General features: G+C 35.9%; 1 protein-coding gene across 1 annotated transcript in view; it reads right to left on the reverse strand.

The window, feature by feature from the left end:
• Positions 1-2,630: 2,630 nt before the first annotated feature.
• FAM184A (family with sequence similarity 184 member A) overlaps positions 2,631-18,208 on the reverse strand; it is a gene marked incomplete at both ends in the record, with an annotated part of 124,580 nt that continues 109,002 nt past the window's right edge. Inside the window, 5 exons of the mRNA XM_080699748.1 lie at positions 2,631-2,712; positions 4,619-4,821; positions 7,069-7,173; positions 9,123-9,240; positions 17,731-17,877. Coding sequence (XP_080555874.1) covers positions 2,631-2,712; positions 4,619-4,821; positions 7,069-7,173; positions 9,123-9,240; positions 17,731-17,877 — 655 coding nt within the window. The remainder of the gene's footprint in view (positions 2,713-4,618; positions 4,822-7,068; positions 7,174-9,122; positions 9,241-17,730; positions 17,878-18,208) is intronic.

Below are 18,208 nucleotides of genomic sequence, written 5' to 3' on the forward strand. Positions count from 1 at the left end.
ATTAAAAACTTATGGATTCTTTATTTCTGGAACTTTCTATTTAATATTTTCAAATTGCAATTGACCATGGGTAACAGAAACCATGAAAAGTGAAGGCAGCTGCCTGAAGATATGGTACTACCAATTTTCCTTGAAAAAGCTTCTCTCTTCATCTTCTACTAAAAGCAAAAAAATGCTGTATGCCGTATGCATTGTTTTAGCTTCTAGTTTATCTAATTATATTGGGAAGTGTTTAAAAACATCGGGCTAAATTTGCACAAGCAAAACTGAATTTAGGAGAGACTACTGATTAATCTAAACTTAAATCTTAACATAAATATCTTAGCTTCAGAGCCAGAAATGATGGTGCATGCTTGTAATTCCAGTACTTGGGAGCTGAGACAGGAGGATTGCAGGTTCAAAGCTAGCCTCAGCAGCTTACTGAGGCTGTCAGCAACTTACTGAGACCCTGTTTCCAAATAAAATATAAAATAGATGTAGCTCGGAAGTAGAAGGCTTCTGGGTTCCATCCCCAGTACCACGGCGAGGGGGGAGGGTGTCTTAGCTTCAATAGGACAAGTAAAATAAGTGCCATTAAAAGGGTACAGATTTGGTTAGATTAATAAGTGTAAATCCGTGGATTTATATTGATAATTTATATTACCCAGCCTATGTTTTTAAGCCGTTATGTGTATGGGGGTACTGAAGATTGAGCCTAGGGGAGTTCTACTTTTGAGTTACATTCTCAGCACATTTTACTTTGAAACAGGGTCTCACAAAGTTGCTGAGGCTGACCTCCTGTCTTGCAATTCTTTGGTTTCAGCCTCCCCAGGCATGTGTTACCACTTTTAAGTTCTGAAAAACAAGTAGCCAGTTGCAAGTAACAGAAACTAACTCAAAATAGCTTAAGTAAAATTATTAGAAGGAACTAAAGAGAAGGAGAATGCAGCCAAGCCTAGGAAGGGCTTACACAAAGAATGGAAGCCTATAAAGGAGCTCTTCATTTTTTCTTTTCTTTCATACTTTTATTCTCCATAGCTTCTACCAGTTGCCTTCTCTACTTTTAGTTGGACGTGGTGGCCTCACAGCTCCACGTGTTACATGTAATGGGTACATGATAAAACTAATTCAAGTTTTTCATGCCCAATTTCTTGGTGAAAAAATTTAAATTTTTCCCAGTTAGACTCTGTGCTGATTTTGGTTTAATTTGCTATAACCAGGTTAGACAGTTACAAATACTTAAACTAGGGACTGGTCTATGAATTAGGAATTGTTTGCAGGAGAATTTTGCAGAGAAAACAACAATATTATTGGTTCATCAGTTGGGCATGGATATATATATATATATATATATATATATTTTTTTTTTTTTTTGGTGGGGGCAGGTATAGAGATGGAACCCCGGGACATTCGACCTCTGAGCTACACCCCCTGCCCTATTTTTTTATTCCTTATTTTGAAAAGGGCCTCACAAAGAAGCTGAGGCTGTCCGAGAACCATGATCTTCCAGTCTCAGCCTCCCAAATGCTGGGATTACAAGTGTGCGCCACCATGCCCAGCTTGAGTATGGATAATTTTTAACTCCTAGGAGTTCCCGGATGCCTGCAATTTTGTAAAGCCTACCCACCTACCCAGTACTAAGCAGCTGGAACTCTTCTCTACATATTCACTAAATATCTAAAACTACAAGAAAGTTACAGATTAAAGATCTTTAATCACTGCAATGCTTTAAAGCCTGTTGATTCCTGGAATAGTCTTTGGGGATGGATATCAAACTTGATGCATGGGAATTGTCAAGCCAATAGAAGGATGAATTTCCCCTAGTTGTTGGTAATGTTCTTTAGAAACATTTGTTGTGGTCTCATTTTTAAATTTCTAGTAGGAAAAAAAATGGCTTAAGATCAACTACAACTGTGTTTAGTTGAAAGATGTCCCTCTAGAAAACTAAAACTCAGATTTAGTGTGGTAGTGTTATAAATCTTAATACCATGCAAAAGTCACTGATCATCTTTTATTTAATAAGTTTATTGAGAAACAAGTATGTAGCAGTTGCTGTCCAAAACACATTTGTAGTTGATATTAAGCCATTTTGACAGTATTTTATATACTTTATAGTTACACAAGTGCTTTTATTCAAGCCTTGTAAATTTAGGCGATTCAATTAAAGTTATACATAGCAATGTAAAAAATTAATGGATTAGAGAATATATGTCTCTATGCTGATTTTGTTATGATTACTGAAGGCAAATAATTTAATATCACATGATATTAAGTGAATACTATATTAATAATATGCAGTAAAATGTTTTTGTTGGCAAGTCTTACTTGGAATTAAAAAGTATTTATAAATTAAAGCAAACAAAGGAAAAAGAGTCGAAGCATTGTTCTAACAAAATTTATTATGCAGTAATTACAAAGGTTAAAGACTCTTTCATCTCAAATAAAAATAACTGTTATAATTACACACATAATATAGTACCTTATAGAGTGATTCCAATAAATATCAAAGGAAATACAGTGCATTTTTAAACTGGAGAGACAAATACTTTCTCATTCACAGCATTTGACACAGGGAAGCCTGTTCACATCGTGATCTATACAGAGCCATGCTCTTAGCAAGATCCGTACAGGGCTGTGTCAACAGAGTTCTCTCAGAATGTGAAGTACCGGGCAAACCACTCCTGGCGCTGGGGATCTGGAGAAGCCACCGGGGAAGCTTCACTCTGAGGAGGACTGAATTCACAAAAAAGAGAGATATGTAACCCAGTAGTAAGACGTTTTGCAACATAAAGGGGGAAAGCACATAAAACAGTGTAGATTACCACGAAAGAGGGAAAGCACATAAAACAGTGTAGATTACCACGACTCCTTCCCCGTGTTAGAGCTAGGTTTTACAGGCCTGCCCACCTCAACCCTAGAATCTGTTCTCCACTCCATGAGTGCGTGAGAGTCCAGCAGCAGCCCAGGGGACCAAGTTAGTTATAGGGAGGAGCCACATCACAACAGATATTACAAAAAAAAAAAAAAAAAAACAACTGAGAAAAGATTGTCACCTTTGAATACAGAAATTCTGCAGGAATTGTGGGAAATAGGAGAGAATGAGCGTGCTCTTTCAGCACCTTTTCCAACTTTCAGTTAAAATTTCAGAAACTGATACTAGCACTTGATTCTTACAGATCGTCATTGAACTAAATAGAGTAACTAAATAGTAACTAAATAAAGATGGAATAATTCTATTTGCATATTTATATTACACTTTCATTTCTTAATTCCCTAAGCAGACCCTCCAAGAAAAGGAGTGCATCAAAAATCTAATTTCCCCTCTCCAAAATGATATAATTTATACTATCTTAATTCTATGTAAAGATTCTTTGGCCTACTTGAGAAAAACAAAAGAATCCCTACCGTCTTTGGGGGGGAATTACAAGGCGTGCAACAACGCATAATGGAAACTCCAGTAGTAGCCATGCTCCTTGAACTCATGCACATGCATCTACTGATACCTGGACGCACCCATGCACAGGGGAGAATGAGCAACACAGAGAATTTAGCAGGAGGCACATTCAGAGATGTAGTTGACTATTTTTCATTCTTGCTATTTCTTTTACTATTTTAAACAACAGGTCATTAACTATGTCATAAATCACATAACTGCTTAGCCTAAAACAAACCACCAAACAAAATCTCTCTATTATAATACTTTTAGTAGTGAGCGGCACTGCTAAAATTGAATAAAAATAAGGGAAAAAAATAAAACTAAAGCAGCTAAAATAAAGCATCAATAGTAAGTATAAAACAATATTTTCTGGTTTTAATTCTTTAATGGATAAATAACTGCATTTTGTTGAAAATTTACTCAATACATTTAATCGACATCTATGAGGTAACTAAGTTGAAATGTCAATTTTAAAACTTATTTTTTTTTATAAATTTTTAACTTAAAAATGCCATTAAGTTCCCAGAGCTTACATTTTTTTATTTGGCAATAAACATATATATTTATTAATAAGTCTGGAAAACAAAAAGGAAAAAATATAAAAATAAAAATCACTTATTAAAAATATTTTAAAGTTCTGCAATAAGGATAGATTATTAATGAAAATTGGTGACAATACTAAAAACAAAGCAAATTGTCCATTAGTTTTATAATTCTAAGCACATAATTTATGTAACACCTCTTCTAGGACTTGCAAATTGGTGACAAGAAATTAGAGAAAAATCTTTGTGTGTGTGGTACTAAATATTGAATCCAGGGGCATTCTGCCTCCAAGTTACACCCTTCGGCCCTATTTTATTTTTTGTTCTGAAACAAGGTCTTGCTAGGTTGCTGAGAGTCTCATTTCATTGCTCTCTTTGAACCTGTAATCCTCCTGCCTCAGCCTCCCAAATACTGGGATTATAGGTGTGTGCCATCACACCTAGCTAAAAAAAAAAAAAAAAAAAAAAAAAAAAATCTTTGAACAGTGAGAAAAAGGAGTTCTCTGGAGAGGTGATAAAATATTTAAGAAATATTTTATAGTAGTATTTCTTAGATTGTTCTTAAGGTACTGAATTTCTACCATGAGAGAAGGTAAATTTTCCAAGTTAAAAAAATAAAAAAAGAAAGGAAAGAAAAACCAATTGGTGAGACAGGGCTCACCTCAAAAATGTCTTGGGCTCTTTGGGTGGCACTGGCTGTGGAAGTGGTTTGCTGCTGTTGAACTCAATATCGTGGACTGGAGAATTAGGAATGGGATCCAGACGGTTAGGATGTCCATTGCCCACTCCACTGGATTCCAGAGCACTTAGATTGGGAACACTCACAAACCTGTTTGTTGGTGATTTATCATTCTTCTTCTTTTGCTGCATTAAAAATAATACATGTGAGGATAGTCAGTCCCTGTATATGGACAAATGAGAAAATAGGAACAGTAGAAGATATAAATTTGGCATGAAAAAATTTTGGAAGCTTTGTGTTAAATTAGGATGTTACAATTAACCAGTGTTACCCAAAGTGTGGTCTGGGGATCCTTGGAAGTGTTCTCTACATGGAATCCTCAAAGACAGACATGCTATCAGGACAGAAAGAATGAGAAAGAAACATAACTATCTGTGAGTCACTTTTGTGGGATTAGGGGAGGGGCGAGGGCCAGAGAGGTGAAAATGATACCCAGGGGAAAAGAGAAGACTGGGAAGAATAGGGGAGGGAGCAGAGTGGGGAAGAGTAGGTCTTGTAGATACCACAAGGTTGAATGCATTAAGGCTAAAAAAAATGAGAAGCAGTAAAGTTAAACATAATTTTAAAAGAGAAGTCCATGAACTTTAGTCATCTGTCAAAGGGAGGCAGTTCTTGCCTAGAAAAAAAGGAATGAGAAAATACTTGAAAATGTAGTTTAAAACAAAGCTTACATTTCCACTTAAGACCTAAACTGACTTAGAGAAATAATTTGGTTTTAAATTCATCATGATATCTTTTTGAAAAAATAATATTAAATCTGTGTAGTTTAAGTCTAATTAATCAGTAGCAAGTTGAATTGCCTCATAATATTTTTAAAATATTAAGGTTATATCAAAAGTAATCAATGTTTTTAAATTTTTTAAATCAGTCTTCAAAATTAATAGAAATAAAAAAGGAATACAATTGCTGATTGTTAAAATTTATCAGCTTGCAAATTACCTTTAGTCTTACAGTATTTTACACATACTTCTAGAAACAATGATCATTATCTTGTTATGAAGAATAAAAAATAACATTATAAAATGTTTAGAATATTCTCACTTTTTACTAATTAAATGTATCACGCTAATTAAAGTTATTATTTTAAAAATGCAATATCCAACTATAATTATACTTATAATTGTCTCACTATCTAGACATTTTCCTCCCTTTCAGATTCTGTGAATCAGGCTCTGACATGGAGTCTGTTTTAGCATCATTGGAAACATAAAAAAAGAATAATACCTTCTTCAGAACAATTAGGGAAAACTAAAGTCACCTTTAGGACTCAAAACTAGATAGAAAGTTCTGAACTAAGCTATATCTTTTGCATTTTCTTACTTTAGTCACCAGAGGGCATAATTAAACCTACTCAAGTTTTCTGTTTTAAGACCTCAATAGCAGCCTGTGCAGTGAGTGGTGCACGCCAGTAATCCCAGGACTTGGGAAACCCAGACAGGAAGATCCCCTGTTTGAGGTCAGCCTCACCATGCCTGGCTAGACTTAGTGTTCCTAGTGGAGAAGTTTTATGAGCTTTGAAAGCAAAATTTCTGGGTAAAGGCCTAATAGAAATTACCATGTAGTGAAACAATGAAAACGGAGTTAAAAATTAATACTAGCATTTTTATTTATTCTTCTACTGATTTTTCCATGAGGATTCATAATCTCCATGAAGCCAATATGTACAATTATTTATTCATTATTTTCTTTCATCCCAGAATAATATGTGGCGACTTAAAGAAACTGTGATGAAATTCTGACACTAAACAAATAAATAGTTATTAAATACCCACTATATGATCAGGGCCCTGGAAAACTGGGGGTAAAAAGATGTATAATTTAGCCTTGTCCTCTCCAAGCCTCTTCTATTTAGATGCGTAACAAAGTATCGGAATAAGCCAATATAATTTTGATTGTCAAGAACAGTCATCAGACTGAGAGAAGTAAGAATTTTTTTCTGAAAATTACTAGGCAATAAAATGTATGTCCCTCTTAAGCTGCATTAAGATTGCAGGCCTTAACCTGGGATAGCTATTGGGTCTCCAGGGTGGTAGTGTCTTTCTGGACCCCATAGAAGACTGTGATTAGTGAGGAAATAACAAGAAATCAATTTAAAGAGAGTTAGAAGTTTAGTTTTCTTTGGAAATTTTAAAAGCAAAAGGAACCAAGGTTTTAAAATATTACATATTTTAAGGAGTGTAAATTATCAATAAATGAATATTTATCACCCTCATTTTGATAATGAACACAAAGAACACATAAATTTTCATGCTAGGTTACTAAATTTAAGAAAACAGTTTTTGGGAACTATATCCTATGGTATTCCAAAGAATTTGCCAAATTTTTAATCAAGTTTAAACCATATCCTATTTTACAGTGTCTAGAGCACATACCTTAGCCAATGGATTAATAAGACCAACAGAAGGACTTGAGTTAAATACTTTGTTGAAGTTAGTTTCTCGATTGACTAATTCCAGCTGATAAAACTTATTATCCTCCTATGCAAAAGAATTATAAACATCTTCTCAACATTTTGTATTGAATATTTGTAAACATAATTGTATAAGTTCTGTTTCATTCAAAATTTAGTATAAAAACCTAAATGAATATTCATATGATTTATTCAAAGATTTCTAGACCTGATTGCTTATGTCTTAAAGATGCTGGCAGGCAAGTTTTCAACACTTTTTAAACCCTAGGCCCAGGGACTCCATGCTACCCTCCGATACCTTTCTTTAAAGTAGATGTCAATGTTTCATTTGGTCCCATCTCTGTTTCTTATGGGATGATTGTGGAGTTTGAGCAGATCTGTGTTTATGGGGCTGAGTGTTTGGTTGTATTGTTTCCACATATGAAAATAACACTATGATATATCATGACTCTTCAGGACTCAAAAATAGGCTTGATCTTATCTAATCTTTTCTTTGAGATATCAACATTTATTGGCAATTGTAAGAGAAAAAAGTGAGTAGCCTATATTGGAATAAAACCTTTTCCTTGGGCTTCATGAACAAGGCGTGAGTAGTCAGAACAGGGTGAATGGGAATGCAGGGTCTGCTTCAGTAGAACAAGATTCTAGTGGAATCTAGGAGAACTGGACTCACCATTCCCCCTTGTTTGCCACTAACTGCCACTTAAATTGTTAATCCTGGTCCATGTTCTCAGAGTCCAAGGAACCAGGGTGCTGTGGAAAGAGTGTAAAACAACCCTGGCAACCCTACCCCTGACTAGCTTACTTTGGAAAGTTACTTTATTCTTTGAAGCCTAACACCCTATTATGAGGATACAATATAACTATATCTGTAACATCTCCTACTGGAGAATCAGTAGCTATTTCTGTGGAGCAAAGATGAAATTAACATATGACAACTGCTAATTTCACATGTGAAACACATAGTAGCTTAAAAAATGAATGTTGCTCACATGTTTTTTGTATGCTAATATCCAAAGTCTTCAGATAGAGTTTAAGGAGAGGTACAGTGATTCACATTCTATTTCTAGCTTTACTCTGAAAAGTGTTCACTTATTAGTGGCAGTAAAAAGCAATATTTTAATTATTGACCAGGATATATCATTTAAGAAAACTCTAAAATATGTGAATTTTGAAATATTTGTACATACTTTTATAATTCTTAAGAAATAATGGCTTTAGTGAAGGTAGCATTGTTTTTCCTAAATCTGTATTTTCTTCCCTGACACATATCTCAGAGCCCTTAATACCTTGAAATTAAATGCCCTGGAGAGCATGTAACTCTTCTTAGGCTAGACCACAAAACCCTTTCTCTACACAGTATCTCTTGGGTCTTTTTTTTTGTGTGTGTGATACTGGGGATGGAACCCAAGGTCATTGTACCTCCAAGCCATACACCCCCAGTTCTATTTTTTAGTCTTTTTAGTTTTGAAACAGGGTTTCACTGAGTTGTGAAGGGCCTCGCTAAGTAGCCGAGGCTGTCGGTGAACCATGATCCTCTGGAATGCTGGAATTACAAGTGTGCGCCACCACGCCCAGCGGGTCGGTGTTTGATAGAAGACATTTTAGGACAAATATGATCAACCTGGAAGTGTACAATGCAAACTAATGCATAACTGTCCTTTCCTAGCCATGTATAATTCTATACCTACTATATATATATATATATATGTATATACACACATAAACACACATATATTAACTGTTTAGTAGCAATGACATTATTAAACATTTACTATGTATCAAATAGACTATTTCTTTAAAGAAATACTGAAAAAGACACAATTCCATTACTCTAGGGCCAAATTTAAATTTTAAATATTCTATATTCTTATTTTATTCATAAACATTTTAATAAACAATGTACATATTTTGTAATTTACATTTTCATTAAGCATTACTTAAAAATGTTTTTTTCAACCAACAGCCTATTGCTTACTAACATGATTATATAAAAATCAAAACAAAAAATCTTACAATTAGTTTCTTTATGACCTGGTCTCTTTCTGTAAGCATGGCTTTTAATTCTGAAATCATCTGTATATCTTCTGGCTTTGATTCTCTCATTAGATATTTTTCTTCCATTTCTTCTAGTCTAAAAACAAGAAAGTCTTGAGCTCATTGATATGACTCAGACACTTTATTTTGTCATAACTTAATTTTCAAATTATCCACGCAAACACACACACACACATACATACACACACACACACACACACACACACACACACATTCAAAATAAAAGTTTTCTCTTTAAAACATTTAAGCATAATGATAGGACTGCCTAAGGGCTGTAGTGTTATTTTAAGGGCTTTGCTAGAGTAGACAATATTAAATCTTTGCAGTTTATTTTGAAGAGTTCACGCATTTAAAATTATTCAAGAGTATCTGGAGATGAGGTAAATTCTGCAGAAGAAAGGACATGTTGACTGATACTAAGCTAACAAATTAAAAAATGAAGGTTTATTCCTGGGAGCAGTTACCATAAATACAGTATCGTGTGATGACTTAAGACTTGGTAACATATATAAAAGGGACAAAAAGAGAAAGAAAAAAGGGTAACAAAAGACACACATGTACAACATCATTTTTTCCTGGTTTACAAGAAATGCAGTTTAAGAATTTTATATTAGCGGCCAAACATATACACTGTAAAAAAGGCTCATAAGGTAAGAAAACTATTTTTTTGTGTAGGCCCACGCTTCCCTGAATGACAAGAGATGGTAACAGGACTGAATTCCACCGAAGACTAGAACAGAAGAGACTTTTTAGGAGCAGAGGTGGCAGAGACCCGCAGTCTGAGAGCACAGGGTGCGGCAGACTGAGGAGGGTGTGAATGGAAACTGCTAGCTTAGTGTGAAAAAACAGCATTTTCAGGTTTAAAAAATAAATACTTAAAATGACTAAAACTTTTTATTGATAGAAGAATACAAAGGATAGAATTTAAACTTAATAAACAGTGGTTAATGACGATTTATAGAAAAATATATTCACTCAACAAATATTAAGTTCTAGATGACCTTTGATCTAGAAATCATGACCTACCTTACCCCTGCTTCTCAAATCCAGAGGATACTAGACTATCTGTACATGTTAGTGTCATGAAGGCCTTCCAATGACCAGGCTAAGATAAATATCTAGGGATAACGTATTTAGTTACCTGGCTGGCCCTCAATTAAAGTTTTCATCTGGCACTGGGGAGGCCTAAGGGTGATGAGAGGAGTAGGGCCAGGCAGTGACTGTGGCAGGATCAGCTGGGACTTTGTCAGGTCAGCCGTACAATGGAGGTCTCACTGCCTTCACTTTGGCTCTTTTGTGCTAATGTGGAATAAGTGAAAATAATGTGATTCTCACAAAAAGTGATCCTGAATTTTACAAGGAAGTCTGCTAGACACCATCTCATCAAGGGAGAGGCACTGGGTCTTATGCTTCAAGGGCCACAAGGTGTCACTGGAGAACTTGCTTTTAGTATGACAAGAAAGTACAAGATGTTTAAGCTGCTTCCTATAGCTGAACAAGAGTACATGGTATAAAAGGTAGATAAATCATTAAATTTAAAGTTCTATTTAGCTGGGCGTGATGGCGCACGCTTGTAATCCCCGCGCTTGGGAGGCTGAGACAGGAGGATCACGCAGGTTCGAAGCCAGCCTCAGCCACTTAGTGAGGCTCTCAGCAACTTAGTGAGACCCTGTTTCCAAATAAAATATAAAAAAGGTCTGGGAGTATAGCCTGGAGGTAGAAAGCCTCTGGGTTCCACCCCCAGTACCACAAAAAAGAAAAAAAAAATTTAAGTCCCATTCGAAACTGTTATAATCTTATTTTAGTACAATGATTATAAGGTAAAATGAGTCTAAAACAATTGGTTGCAATCTTTAAATCTCTTTTGCTACATAACAAAACTCTGCTCTAAGCCCATATTCTAGCATGTTTTTATTTAGCATATACATTTTTACCTACAGAATTATTATCAGTAAATCCTCTCTACAAAGTATTTTACATCACCCCCCCCAATTTTTTTTAAATAAAAAGTCACCTGGATACTAAAAAGAAAAAATAATTGATAAGAAACAAAATCATATAAATACAAGAGGGAAAGCATTAAAGGAGAGAACAAGTAATTTGATATAGATTTAACTTGAAAGTATACTTCTGGAATTATTGGTCCTTCAGTATTCCAACAGAAAGAAAGCGTGGAACTATTCCAATACTGATTTCCAGGCAACAGTAGTGAACATACCTTCCTTTATTAGTTGTCTAGGCAGCACTACTGCTTGAAGACGAGATATGAGTGACTGACTGGTGACCAGGAAGTGATTCTAAGTTTTTTCTTTTTTAATCTTTCTAATTACAACAAGGAAAATGTCTATTTGGTTCATATCTTAGTGACCTTCATAACATATGCTTTTTACTCTATTTCACAACACTCAGCAGACCCTGAGCATTATGTTAGCTAGAATCCAGTAACACTGCTCTATTTTCACAGAATTTACATTTGCACAATTATAATGTAATTTCTAGTTTTGGTAAAGGACAAGATCTTTTCAACAGTGATCATGGTTTTACTACAGAATTACTGTCCTAATATCGAGCTTTCTTGTTAATTTTTTTAAGTTAAAATGAACCAAGTTTGCTGGGTGTTGTGGCGTATGCTTGTAATCCCAGCGCTTGGGAGGCTGAGACAGGACGATAGCACAGGTTCAAAGCCAGTCTCAGCTACTTAGTAAGGCTCTCAGCAACTTAGTGAGACCCAGTTTCCAAATACAATATAAAATAGGTCTGGGAGTATAGCCCAGAGGTAGAAAGCCTTTGGGTTCCACCCCCAGTATCAAAAAAAAAAGAACCAATTTTAAAAATAATAAGTAAATAGACTGTGTACAGTGGTACACACCTGTAATTTCAGGACTTGGGAGGCTGAGAAAGGAAGATAGCAGGTTTCTGGCCATCCTCAGCAACCTAGTGAGACCCTGTTCCAAAATAAAAAATTAAATAGGGCTGGTGGTAGAACACGCCTGGTGTTCAATCCCCAGTATTGAAAAATATTATATATATATATTCAGAAAGGACCAAATGTCAAAAGGTTGTATAGAAGGACAAAAGCCTGGGAAACACTTCCTTGAAGGAACCATACAAGTATGCACCCTTTTATTCAAAATACTGAGTTCCCATTAAGAGTAATAGAAAGAGAGAATAGAAACTACTAGTATACATAAAACCACTAATTAGTCTCACTCTTGAAGGAAGGCATGCCTGGTGAGAATCCATTTTTTTTTTCCGCCCTGAGAATATATAGGTCAAGCCAGGCATGGTAGCGCACGCTTGTAATCCCCGCGCTTGGGAGGTGGAGAAAGGAGGATCGCACAAGTTCGAAGCCAGCCTTGCTGGTTTAAGAGACCCTGTTTCCAAATAAAATATAAAATAGGTCTGGGAGTGTAGCCCGGGGGTAGAAGGGTTTCATCCCCAGTACCACCAAAAAAAAAAAAAAAAGAAATGTGTGTATATATATATATATATATATATATATATATATATATGTCAATGTCTATAGTTCTTCAACAAATATGCCTAAAAACACTGTACAAAGTTTCTCAAGTTGCAGTCCTTTTAACAGTCCCATGCTGTTTTGTAAAAAATAACTGACAAACTATAATGCATCAATAAAAATAATTCAAAAATAACTGAGAAAAACATAAGTAAATTGAGACTTTGTAGCCAAACAGCAGCATTACTAAGCACACATGTATTTTAGAACTCGACTTTTATAATAATGAAAGAACTCTATTATATTATCTCTTCTACAGCATTAAGTAGATGAAACAAGCATTTTTTTTAGCAATAATAATTATTATTGTTTAGCAGTACTGGGGATGGAACCCAGAGGCATTCTACCTTCGAACTACACCCCCAGTCCCCCCCACTTTTTTTTTTTTTTTTGGTGGTACTGGGGTTCCTGGAAACCCTTCTACCTCCGGGCTACACTCCCAGACCTATTTTATATTTTTTAGATTTGGAAACAGGGTCTCTTAAGCCAGTGTGGCTGGCTTCGAACCTGCGCAATCCTCCTGGCTCTGCCTCCCAAGCACGGGGATTACAAGCATGCACCACCACGCCTGGCTGTAATTAAAACTTTTAAGGACGAAGTGATTCTGGTGTAGTAAAGTGTTCTTCTTAATTTGGGATTATCTATCTATCTATCTATCTATCTATCTATCTATCTGTCGTACTGGGGATTGAATCTAGGGTAGTTTTACCTCTGAGCTACACCCCCAGACCTATTTTTAATTTTTAATTTTGAAAGAGGATCTCACTAAGTTGCAGAAAGCCTTGTTAAATTGCAGAAATAGGCTGTGAATCTGCGACCTTCTTGTCTTAGCCTCCCAAGTACTGGGATTATAAACATGTGCCACCAAGCCTGGCTCAGTTAAGGATTGTTTACCTATTTATTTATTTATTTATTTATTTATTTATTTATTTATTTATTTATTTTTGTGGTACTGGGGTTCCTGGAAGCCCTTCTACCTCCGGGCTACACTCCCAGACCTATTTTATATTTTTGAAACAGGGTCTCTTACGCCAGCGCGGCTGGCTTCCAACCTGCGCGATCCTCCTGTCTCCGCCTCCCAAGCGCGGGGATTACAAGCGTGCGCCACCACGCCCGGCCTGTTTACCTATTTAGAGTCTGTGTACAAAACCAACACTTCTCTCACAAATAAGGTGACCTAACTGAGGAGGATAGGGGGGAGAGGGAAATACCCTAATATACATGATGTACATTCACATAAACATATCAAAGTCAATCTAAGCCAAACATGAGGAGGGGGAGGGAACGGGGTGGGAGGAGTGAAAGGGTTAAATAACTTATGTGTACATGTGTGCCTCTACCATCTTGCACTCTTAAGATGTATGGTTACAATGCACCAGTAAAAAATTTAAAAAAGAATAATTTTCTTGTTCCAGTGTAGTGAGGAGTTAACCTAAAATAAACCTAAATAGTCAATAATGACCTCTGAAGCATTTTTTTTGCATACATTTGCCATGACCCTATGTTCCACAGTATGTTTGCATTTAGCTTAAACTTTCTTTACCTACAAAATACATAGCTTAGATAAAAAAATAAATAGACCATTTTCTCATCTGTTTTTTAAACATAAAAACCATGATACTTTTACTTGGTAAGTGTTCCTCCTCCTCTTCCTCCTCTTCCTCCTTTCTTCTTTTGTACTGGGGATTGAACCCAGGGGCATTCTTCCTCTGATCTACAGTCCCAGCTCCATTTTATTTTTTATTTTTTTTAATTTGTTAACAGGGTCTCATTAGGTTGATGAGAGTCTACTGCTTGTTGAGGTTGTCCTTGAAACTATTATCCTCCAGTCTCAGCCTCCCTAGTACCGGGATTACAGGACTGTGCCACCATGACCAGCTTTCAAAACATGTTTCTTACTAAGATTTTTTTTTTTTTTTGGTGGTACTGAGGTTCCTGGAAACCCTTCTACCCCTGGGCTACACTCCCAGACCTATTTTTATACTTTTTAAAATTTAGAAAAAGGGTCTCTTAAACCAGCGAGGCTGGCTTCGAACCTGCGCGATCCTCCTGTCTCCGCCTCCCAAGCGCCGGGATTACTTATCAGTAATACTTATTCTTTGATTATTAAAACATTATAATGTTATGGTTTACTTATTTCCCTACAAATTACATTTTTCATGGCAGAGTAAAATTCCATAGTGTGTATATACCATACTCTCTTTATCCATTCATCTGCTGAGGGCACCTAGTTTGGTTCCATAGTTCGGCTAGTAGGAACTGTGCTGAGATAAACATGGATATGCATGTGTCACTATGACATTCTTATTTTTAAAAGATTGTAACTAGGAAAACTAAGTTATCACTATTCATTGAAAATTCATAATGTTCACAACCATGTAAGACAGAATAAAACGAGAAAGGATACAACCTGGCTGGCCATGGTGGCATACACTGGTAATCCTGGTACTTGGGAAGCTAAGATAGGAGGATGTGAATTCAAGGGCAGTCTCAGCAACGTAGCAAGACTCTCAATAACCTTGTAAGATCTAGTTTCAAAGACAAGAAGTAAAAAGTGCTGGAGGTGTGCCTCTGAGGTAGGGTACCCTTGGATTCAATACAGTATTGTAAAACACACACACACACACACACACACACACACACACACACACACAAAGATACAACCTTTACTTTTGTAAATTAACATTCCCAAGGAGAAAATATACACAGACAGAGGCTACTCTTTTTGTGAGCATATTTTATTTTGCTGGATCAAAAGGGAGAGGCCAGTATTTCAGTCTCTCCCCAATGAATAATACTGAGGCTAGGAAGTGTTGGCCAAGGCACTGAGGTTTTTTTTTTTTTATCTCTTTTCTGCAAAATACATAAAGTTATAAGCTCTTCTACGAGACAGGTATCTGAGCTTATACTGTGGCCCAAAAAGATTTAAAAATTATTTCTAAGCCGGGCGTGGTGGCGCACGCTTGTTATCCCCGTGCATGGGAGACTGAGACAGGAGATTGCACAGGTTCGAAGCCAGCTTCAGCTACTTAGTAAGGCTCTCGGCAACTTAGTGAGACCCCGTTTCCAAATAAAATATAAAATAGGTCTGGGAGTATAGCCCAGAGGTAGAAAGCCTCTGGGTTCTCCCTAAAAAAAAAAAAAATTACTTCTAACAAGCAGCAAACATCAAAATCACTGAGATATCATGAGTTTTCTCACTATTTCAAGAGAAACTTCAAAAAGTAGTCAGTGGGATAGATAATCTTTGTAAAATACATTCATGACAGATTTGAATGACAATTAATGTGCAAATTCTGAGTACATCCATCATAAAAAAGCATCATGCCTCAGAGGATGTTTAAGTAGATGTCAATGACTAGGGGTTTGTTTCTGTTTCAGTTTAAATGTGGGGTGTGTGTGTGTGTGTGTGTGTGTGTGTGTGTGTTAATGTGTGTGCACATGGGTTTGTACTTATGTATATAACTATTGAGAGACTGAATTTGTTACATGGATGAAATAGAAAATGAATTTTAGATTTAAGGAAGGTGATTAGAAATAACATAGGAGGGTCGGGCGTGGTGGCGCACGCTTGTAATCCCCACGCTTGGGAGGTGGAGACAGGAGGATCGCGCAGGTTCGAAGCCAGCCGCGCTGGCGTAGGATACCCTGTTTCAAAAATATAAAATAGGTCTGGGAGCGTAGCCCTGAGGTAGAAGGGCTTCCAGGAACCCCAGTACCACCAAAAAAAGAAAGAAAAGAAAAGAAAAAGAAATAACATCGGAGGCTATTCTAGACAGTAGAGGACAACACAGGAGACTCTTAGAAGGAAACTGAGGAGGTCAGATTGAACAAAGACAGTAGACAGGGTAGGTACAGTGGTTGCTGTTTAGTAAGATGCAGAATAAGGCCCACTGGAACTAAAAGTTTGACACTCAGGGTAATGGGCTTAATCACCAATAGTGACTTTATTGAGGTATGTGGAGTGTGTGTAGATGTGTGAGTTTGTGTGTGAAGTTTTTTAAATTGATGGGAAGAGGAGACACTTAAGGTGAATAAACCATTAATAGTAATTTAGAGTAGGTTAATCCTAAAATAATCAAAATGGGACTAGGGTTTAGGCCACAGAGATGGACTGAATAAATTTTCTTGGCTAGAGCAGTTTTTAACTATCCAAGAAAGAGAAGTGCTAATAAATATTTTTAAGGAATATTAATAATTAGAAGTTATGATTTTGCTGGGCATGGGGGTGCATGCTTGTAATCCTAGCATTTGGGAGGCTCAGACAGGAGGATCACTGTTTTCAGACAGCCTCAGCTACTTAGTGAGGAGGCCCTTTGCAACTCAGTAGGACCCTGTTTCAAACTATAGAATAAAAACTAGGACTGGGCATGTAGCTCAGAAGTAGAATATTCCTAGGTTCCATCCCCAATACTGCAAAAAGAGTTATGATTTTAACAATACTGAAGTTACTATGTATGATCAGTAACTTTATTAGTAATGAGTTACTATTATAGACTTTTAGAATCATCAAACAACTAAATGTTTGTAATAGGAATTCAAGCAATACCTAAGTAGATTATATAAGATAAATAGCCTTTGCTCTTTTCCACCCCTGAATATCTCCTAATCCACTCCCTAAAGGAATCTACTATCAAAAGTTTTTTAGAATATTTTAGAATATTTTGGTATTTTAGTAAAATATGTAACATTAGTATGTATATAAGATTACAATATTCCTATTTTTTATATATGGTCTTTTTACTTGACATTATTATATAATGAACATATTTTGAATTGCCATCGTGGCATAAGTGTCCCATGAGGGAGTATTGTCTTAGTAGAACAGTAGTAGTAGTAGTTAATAAAGCAATCTTTTTACTTCCTTATCCTAATTAGAGAACATATTGTACTGCAATTTCCATCTGTAATACAGCCCTTAAGTTTTCTTTTTACAGTATCATTTTTACTAGATCCCAAGCAGTAGCTAAGATACAGTGGGCTTAGACACAGTGCTCCTCAGTCTATTATCCACATATGAATTTTCTTTAACATAACATGACTTACGACACTTGTAAAGCTGCATTTATTTCCTTGAGTAGCTCGTTAGTCTTATTAAAATCTGCCCGCATGATATTTTTCTCTCTGAGATGGTCTGCTGTCATGACATCCAGCTCTTTTTCAAGTCTCTTGTTTAAATCTTGTTCATGCAACCTGTTTAATTTATTTTTAGTTAAGAAAATGTTATTCTGAAGTCAAGCTTTCAAAACTTTCTATATTCTACTAGTTTTGAAAAAGCTTTTCCTGCGTATGAAATATATGAAACATTAATGTAAAGAGCCTTAAATTATGCAACTTACTTTGCTATCATCTTCTAGTTTGCGTTAAAGTTGTCTCCTTTAATGCTTTTTCTAGTAACATTTTTGAAGATTTCAGTTAATTGTGTAGGATTTCCAAAGTTGCTGAATAGATACACATCATTCAAGATGCAAACATTTCACCTATATTGTAGTTTATTTATTTTTTTTTTAGCTTAAAACAACAA

This window comes from Muscardinus avellanarius (genome assembly GCF_963383645.1).
Source record: "Muscardinus avellanarius genome assembly, chromosome: 8".
In the NCBI taxonomy this organism is placed as follows: domain Eukaryota; kingdom Metazoa; phylum Chordata; class Mammalia; order Rodentia; family Gliridae; genus Muscardinus; species Muscardinus avellanarius.